Source organism: Stegastes partitus, unplaced genomic scaffold (assembly GCF_000690725.1).
Source record: "Stegastes partitus isolate 25-593 unplaced genomic scaffold, Stegastes_partitus-1.0.2 Scaffold1192, whole genome shotgun sequence".
NCBI classification, from domain to species: Eukaryota; Metazoa; Chordata; class Actinopteri; family Pomacentridae; genus Stegastes; species Stegastes partitus.
The window spans coordinates 237,292-245,943 of record NW_007578923.1 but is presented as its reverse complement, the minus strand read 5'-3'; the positions used below and the strand labels follow the sequence as shown (position 1 = coordinate 245,943).

General features: G+C 44.7%; 1 protein-coding gene across 1 annotated transcript in view; it reads right to left on the bottom strand.

Annotated features, from left to right (window-relative positions):
- The window catches only part of LOC103368688 (echinoderm microtubule-associated protein-like 6), a 79,945-nt gene that overhangs the window by 9,425 nt on the left and 61,868 nt on the right, over positions 1 to 8,652 (bottom strand). The window contains exons 25-31 of the mRNA XM_008297129.1: positions 8,226 to 8,314; positions 7,473 to 7,649; positions 6,976 to 7,210; positions 6,246 to 6,372; positions 3,037 to 3,051; positions 1,121 to 1,129; positions 36 to 114 (exon numbers count right to left, since the gene is read on the bottom strand). Coding sequence (XP_008295351.1) covers positions 36 to 114; positions 1,121 to 1,129; positions 3,037 to 3,051; positions 6,246 to 6,372; positions 6,976 to 7,210; positions 7,473 to 7,649; positions 8,226 to 8,314 — 731 coding nt within the window. The remainder of the gene's footprint in view (positions 1 to 35; positions 115 to 1,120; positions 1,130 to 3,036; positions 3,052 to 6,245; positions 6,373 to 6,975; positions 7,211 to 7,472; positions 7,650 to 8,225; positions 8,315 to 8,652) is intronic.

The following is an 8,652-nucleotide window of genomic DNA, read 5'->3' as shown; positions in this document are numbered from 1 at the left end:
AGGAGACAGATGAAGACGAGGACAGACAGACTGACCTCGACCAGCCTCTTCTTCTTGGACACGTTGTTCTTCTGGAGTTTCTCAGGCTGTGGCGTCGCTCGACTCACTGGAGGCCTGAAGGATCAATTAGTGTGTCTGTCAATCAATCAATCAATCAATCAATCAATCAATCAATCAACCAATCAATCAATCAATCAATCAATCAATCAATCAGTGAGCCATCATCTATTCATATCTCATTGGACTCAGATCAGAGACAAACAGGTGGAGGACAGACACGAGACGTCATGACGACCTGCTGACGGAGAAGTCAGATACAAACAGTTTAGTTATGTAGACGGAAGGACAGCAGAGACAATAGAGATAATAGAGACAATAGAGACAATAGAGATAATAGAGATAATAGAGACTGATAGTGAAGACAGACAGGAGAGAATAGATAATAGAGACAGTAAACACAAACAATAGATAGAAGAGATGGACAGTAGACAGTACAGACAGGCAGTCAAAAGAAAGTAAAGACAGATATTAGGAAACAAAGACAGACATCTGACAATAGAGACAGACAGTAGAGACTGATATGCACTAGTGGAGACAGTAGAGACAGACAGTAGACAGTACAGACAGATATACGGCAGTAGAGACAGATATGAGACAATAGAAACAGACAGAACTCTACTTAGTCTTTTCTCTTATACTTGGATATTTGGAACATGTCAGAGGATAATATTTCACTTTTCACAGAACGTGTCCAGCAGCTGCAGCTTTCAGCTACTTTAAGCTTAATTATGTGAAACACTGAACATGAATAAATCATGGATGGAGTCGGTGGAGCTGCTCGGTTCTGGTCCGTCCCTCCCACTGGACCTGTCGACCCTCCCTGAACTGATAATCAGACTTTAGCGCGCTGGGAAAAGAAAAGTTCAGCGTTTACCCAGCGCCTTAAAAACAAAGAATTAAAAAACTAAATAATTAATATTTAAATTAAAGGAGGGTGTGCCAGGTTGTTCTATATGTTAGCTTCATCCTGCATCTACATAAACACCAACGGGACACAAACACACGACACACTGACAGTGGGCGACACACACAGGTGGACACACAGGTGAACAGGTGTTACCTGGATCCCCTGGACAGCAGAGGGACAGAACCAAGGTACAGAGCTTTAGAAAACACACACACACACACACAACCACACACCTGCATCACACACGACACGCTCAAACACACGGTAAAGGCCTCGCGCCTCAGAGGCTAGCTGTGGCTACGGCTACATGCTAACAAAAGGCCACCATGTGTGTGGGTGCTGTCAGGCTAACATGCTAGTGTGGCTAATGGCGTCAACATGCACACACAACCTGAAGGTGTTCAGTCCTGCTGCTGCTATCAGGATTGGTTGGTCCAGAGACACCATGCGTGCTAGCTTACATAGCAGGAACCAAAGTCGCTGCACTAATCTGAAGGTGCTTCTCATTAAAGGTCCCACATGCATAAATCCATCGTGTGTCTTCAAAACGTTTTTGTGCAAAATAAAAGCTGAGAGAACATTCTTCTAGCACCTTGCTAACTAGATAGCCTCTTAGCTTTACAACCCAGTGGTAGCTTTACTGAGCAGCTACGTCCCATCTGAGGTCCGATAGTCGTCTAGTTTAATCTTTGAACACCTCTGACCCCCCTCAGTGCTTCCAGGTGATTCACTCTAGATGAGCAGCTGCCTCTCAGTCCACCAGGTGTATTTACCTTCTCCAGCTGCTTCGGCTAAACTCTAAACATCTCATCAAAAGCCCTGCTGTTGGCTGCAAGAGTGAACACAAGTGTCTGAATGCACTCCCAGCATCTGGGGAACTGAACACCCAGCAGATTACTTTTACTATTAATGGTAATGTCACCACAACAACAGGAAGTGTTTGCATGTTGTGCTGCTAATGCGGCTAATGTCACCATTATCTTTGATTGTGTGTCCACCGGTCAGAGCTCCGATTAATTCTGGTATTTTGTGCTTATTAATTCAAAGACAAACATTGTGAGACATTAATTTAAAAAGAGGGGAACGACATCGGACCTTTAAGGAACCAGAAGGATTCTAGTAGTTCAGTGATGAGGTCAACCAGCTGCTTCTTACAGTCTTACATCGTCTCAGAGGATCATCTCTAAGTGTCTCATTAATGTACGGTGGCCCCAAGAGGACAAGACGAGAGTGAAAGGAAACAGACATACATGCAAAAACAACAAACGTTCTGCTGGAAGAAGTCCAGGATGGAGGGAGGATGGTTTAAACGAGAGGCAGAGAAACGGTCACGGCTGCTTTAATGTTCTCTCTAATTCTTCGCTGATTGAAATAATTCTCATGCGTTCATATTCAGCCTGTTCTGTACAGCGTCAGATGTTTTCACAGACATGAATTAAAACGTAAAAATTCACAACAAATATCAGATTTTCAGCTCAAAACAAACAGAATGAAATGCATGAAAGCAACAAACTAAAATCTGGATTTTGTTAAATGATGAACTCACAGCTTTCCTCACCAGAGGCTGTTTATTGTATTTATTATAATATAATAATGTGCAGGTTCTTTTATTTTACTCTTGTCTGCAGTAGGTTTGACTTTAAATGAATAAAAGCAGCGTTTTACCCGTTAATATACACCCAGTAACCCATATATATCTGCAAATTACACATAGAATAACCCTCTGGAGTTTTATTTATTTGAAATTTATCTAAATTTCTACATATGGAGCAAAACATCATCAGTGCTTATTCATATATTTTGTTTAATTTTTTTATTTTAATTTTCTATCTCTTTTGTCCTAAAGTTGACATCTTTAATATATAAACATATTTAGACTCTTTATTGTGACTCCAAATGTGCAGTAGTGTCACAACCTGTATTTTTATTTTCCATTTTAAGGTACTGAGTGTATATTATTTGGAGAAAATGTGGATTTTATTCCTTTAAAATGAAACGTTAAGGTGTGTAGATAGCGAGTGGCTCTGAATCAGTCATTTATCTACACAGTAAGTATGGGTCGTACTTACTTGACAATGCCCTGCCTCCAGGGGAATGCAAGTTAAAACACAACACAGATATTAAGAGTTTCTACGAGCAAAGCCAGAGAGCAGCGGCGACACTCAGGAAGTAAGGGTACCACAAAGGGACAAATCACAGCTTCACCTACATCGGGGCGGGTAACGGACACCTCTGGGCCTTTTCCACGGCTGGAAGTTAACGGACGGGAAGCAAAAGCTGAACCTGTGATGTATGAACTTTAAAGATCTACAAACCAGAACACTTCAGCTGCAGCACAGAGAAGCCAGAACCGTGAGGTGACACCAGAACAACGGTGAGACAACTGAAAGAAAAGCCCACATCTGTAGTCAGAAGGAGAAACACACCTACAGTCGTGACTCCATAATCGACCCTTAACAATCCTAAACCTGCTGTCCAACAGGTTTTTAGGAAAAACCACCAGAACCCATAAAAGCAGCCTTAACATAGCGACAGCCTTGGATTGTGACTCCGACATGACATTTAATGTCACCAATCAGGATGACGGCGTATTATCTGACTGAACAATCCCACAGATTGGCTACGTTCACACTGCAGGACTTGATGCTCAATGAGGATTTCTTTGTGACTTCCTTCACGTTTCCACTTCAATGCGACTTGTATGTGATCTGCTGTGTGAACTTCATACGAGCCAAAAGTGTCCCGCATGCGCAGAAGAGGACACGACGACGTCACACGCAGCGAGCGTGCTCAGTGTTTACGGAAGTAAACATGGATGGTAACGGTGGAGCGTATCTGCCACTCCCCCGCCGCCACCGATGGAGGAAACAGAAGTGTGAGCGCTAACTAAACTAGCATCAGCAGCCAAGTACTGCCTGTGTGTTCTGGACACTTCCACCCCGTCAGAGCGCTGCCCCGGGGTGGAAGGGTCCCCCGACCCGCCGAATGTTCTGATATTCGTCATTAATTGAGACCAGAAAGTGCTACTGGGACCAGCCCTACTAGTTCTTATAACAACTATGAACACTAATGAACAACTAATGAGCCTTCCAGCATCAAGCCCTCCTCGTATCTGGACCTCCGTCTGGACAATCCGACATAGAAGAAGGTTTTATGTTTAGTGTCGGGTTATCGAGTCACGACTGTAGTTTTAAATAAATAACTTTCAGATTAAAGGGCTTTTATACTTTTACACTTCTGACGTGTTCAAGACGCAGTGAAAGAGAAAAGCTGTAATCAGACAGTTTAATGAGTTCAACTGAAACGCATTGATGGTGAAAAATCAGCAGCACACTGACTTTTCTAAACAGCTTTTTTGGAATTAGGGCAAAAAGTCAAACACTGACTGTTTGTGTGGATCACTGCTTCCTGTGGTGGAAAAGGCCCGTCCTGTGTCTGCACCAAAAACCACTAAAACCTCCTCTTCTGACCCGTTTAGTCGTGTTTTTAGCCACATTTCCTCCTCCGAGTGGAGAGCAATTCGTTTTTAATTTGGTGTTAGAAGCTCACACATCTGACTTCTATTATTTGTAGAACAGGTTTGTGCCTTTGCGGTGCTCTTTGTTGTTGAGTGTTCTGAACAAAGAAGCTCACAGACACCCAAATCATAATCACTCGTTTGCGTGTGCACCACAGCAGAACCACAGAGGTCCGATCGACCCGGCAGAAGCCTTCACATGCAATAAATCCTTTTGGTTTGAAGTAACACACAGGTACACAAGTCCAGATACACACAGACACACACACGGCAGCACAGGAACACACACTCACATGAAGGTGTTGGCATGACGTTTCAGAACCACAGAACCGGACGTGTGAAGAGTTTAAAGCTGCATCAAGTAGAACCGAACCGCCTCTTTATGATCACTAAAGACAGTTTGCTTTACTCACATCCTTCAGTCTGAACTCAGACGTGGTTCAACGAGGCTCCAGAGAGCAAACAAAACCTCATCAGGACCAAACCAGCATCTATCGGATCCGTCCGGTCGGTGGACGAATCGCTCAGCTTCTACTGAGGTAAACACGACATTAAACGTCTTATTTTACTCTTTTAAACTAGTTTTTGGTCTCACAGCTGCTGCAGTAGCTGATGCTGTTTATTTTCTGCCTGACTTAAATTCAGTCCAGAATAAAGTGTAATCAGATTACCACAGACTGAATCACAGCGAGGAGGCGGAGTAGGTACGCATCAGTGGAAGTTTTTGGTTAAATATTTCTCTTTCAGTTACAATTTTAAGAAAACTCTCAAGACAAACATGCTGTCAGTGGATTGTTATTGCTCCTAAAATGTAAGTATTTTAAATTTACTTTGTTTAAAAGAACATTTTTACAGTTTTTATCCTGTTTTCTGTTTTGCTATTTGTACTTTTTTTTATTGTCTCCTGTGTCCAGAACTTTGCTCAACTCTGGTTGAATAAATAAACCTAGAATCACAATATTGAGCATTTTACATTCACATTTTTCCCACCAAACACCAAAATCTGATTGGTTCCACGTCACAACTAACATCCAGTAAAGCTCCTTCAAGCCACCATGACAGGTTTTGCTCAGCGACCCACAGACCTTAACCTGTTCAAAGACTCTGGGGGACAGCGCCACCTGATGGCTTGCAGGCGTCATAACTACTGAGGTACAGAGCAGCCAGAACGAAGGAGCCTGTGAGCCTGAGCTGAGGGCAAAGAAACCCTGGCGTTAAGGACACGAATCTCTCAGGGCAGAAGTGAAGCAAAAGTCTTTTTTTTTTTTTTTAAAGATTATTTTTCAGGCCTTTTTTTTATAGGTAGAACAGTGTGAGAGTGAGACAGGAAAGGGGGGAGAGACCTGCAGCAAACTGTCGTGAGCGGGAGTCGAACTCACGACCGCCGTGTCGGGGAACTACAGCCTGCTCATGGATCAACCAGGTGAGCTATGGGGCGCCCAGGCACAAGTCAGTTTGACACCTGTGAGGCCTGCTTGACTGGTAACTGGTGTCTGTATTTCCAGCACTTGTAGCCAAATACTTGGACTCTTCATCTATAGTATCTCTGTACACATTCACAAACCTCCGACAGACACACATTCACTCATAGTTTTGCTCCAACACGTTTCCTTCAGCAGTTTATTCCTTCCACGTCGCCCATAAGTTGTTTGGTGCAGCTTTAAACTCTGGTCCAACAATCTGATACGAGGCTGCTGGAAACAGCCTGTTGTCATGGTGACGGTGTGTGTCGGTGTGTGTCGGTGTGTGTGTGTCGTATACCTCTCCTCGGCAGACAGCTCCTTCAGCTGCTGGTGAGGTTTGGTTCCTCTCATCTCTCGGATGCTGACGGCGTACATCTTGGTGGTGTAGTCCACCGTCTTCTCTCGGGCGACGTCGCTGTCGTAGCCTGAACACACGTTAGGAGGACGTTTACTTTAGAAGCTTTAATTAGTTAAATATCCATCCATCCATCATCTCTACACCTTCATCCTCACCAGGGTCATGGGGGGCGGAGTCTATCCCAGCTGACTCAGGGTGATGGCAGGTTCACCTGGACAGGTAACCAGTCTATCACAGGGCTACACTTAGAGACAGACAACCAAGCACACTCACATTCACACCTACGGACAATTTACAATCACCAATTAACCTCAGCATGTTTCTGGACTGTGGGAGGAAGCCGGAGAACCCGGAGAGAACCCACGCTGCACGGGGAGAACATGGAGACTCCACGCAGGAAGATGTGTCCTCACCGGGACGCGAACCGGCGACCTTCTGGCTGCTAATGATGCTAACCACTATTTAAATATTGTGTTGCTTCATGTGGTTTCTATCAGGAGCTTCTATTTTGCTGCATGCTGTGGATGATTTACACCAACAATATTCTCTTCTCCTTTTATTTTTGCTCTGTCTACTCTTAACAAACCTCGCTGATGTTTTTATTTTATCTTTATGATAGATCCATTGATGGCTGTGTTATAAAAGCACCTGATCCATCAGACGGTCTCACCTCCGTCCTCCTCGATGTCGTCGTCCGACTCCTCGCTGTCCACAGGTGGCCGGTTGTCTCTGAACAAAGACCCCTCCCCCTCGCCGCTGGCTCCGCCCCCTCGCTCCCGGGCCCAGATCATGAGGGCGGTGTCGGCCCCGCCCACCGTCAGCAGCGTGGAGTCGTCCTGGGCCCAGCGGACGTTGGTCACCTGAGCGCTGTGGCCCACGTAGCGCTTGAAGCGAGCGTACTGACCCTGCAGCGGGAAATGAACACAAAGTTTTAAAGCTGGTTTTACAGATTTAAAGTCTTCAAACCACCAAGAGCAATGACTCCAAGGATGTGATGGAGACCAAAAACAGAGCTAATAGAGATTAAATATCGCATTAAATTCATCATATAGACACAAACACAGCAACTTTTTGTCACCATGTTGACTCTATTAACTCCAGACAGTGGTGCCGTGTCAGTATTGGTTGTCTTGCGGTTGTGCTTGCGGTTGTGTTTGTGTGTCGTACTCTGACGGGGTATCCGAACAGTTTGAGGAAGCCAAAGTCGTCTCCGGTGGCGAGCAGCGTTCGGTCTCTGGTGAGCGTGGTGGCGTTGACGTCGGTGATGTCGCTGTGCGTCGGCCAGATTCCCTCACAGCTGGAACCCAGAACGCAGGTCCAGCTGGACCAGTCGACCCGCTCCAGCTACACACAACACAACACAAACAACCGCACGGTGAAGGCAGACAGACGGGAATCAGAAGCAGATACAGTCCAAACCATATGCTTTTTAACTGTTTATGGTGCTAATGTCTCCTTGCATCCGTTCTCTTCTCATGACCTGAAACTTGTCCCGCTTTACACCATCACGGAGAATCTTCCAGCTACGTAAATGCACATCGAAGAAAGAGGTGAATCATAACTCTGACCTTATCACTGAAAGATTACACAAGAAAAGGATGCGAGTGGAGGAAGCAAGGAGACACGCTGGCATCAAGAAAAGCACCAATAACTTCCATGTTGTCAGACTTCACCTGTAATCAGATGCCTGGGAACTTAAACCAGAACACAGCCCCTGTTTAATAATAGTCACTGATTCTAAATGGAGTCGCCTCATAATTACTAAGTTAAGTGTTTCCTCCCATGAACCATCAAAAACAAACACTGCAGAAAGACTATCTGGAGGATTCAGGCCCTAAAGTGACAAACAAAAGAGAATAAAGAGCGTGATCAACAATCAGCCGTCCTGAAACCAGCCTGGTCTGGACGTTCACGCCTCACCTCAGAGTTTCTGATGGTTTGTCTTTTTCCTCTCGGGGCTTCGAAGAAAAGTTGCTCTTTGGCTCCAGTGTTCACCTGCAGCAGTTTACCTGCACGGAAAAACACACATGAAACACATTAACAAAGAGTGAATAAAACTGACAAAATAATAATAAAAAAACTAGAGTTTATGTTCAAATGTTTTATTCATTGGACGTACTTGGAGGTTTCACTATGTTCTAGTCCTGGTTGTTCTGTTTCAGTGGAGAAGGAAACAGAAACAGCTACAGAGAGTTAAATCCCACCTCCTGCTCTGTAGCTACATGTTTAAAACCTGGAGGCTTTAGGTTCTTCGTAACGCTTCATACTGGACTCTGATTGGCTCCAGGTTAGCTGTGACGTCATAAACCCTGCAGGTGTGTCCAGAGGGCTGCACTACGAAGCCAGA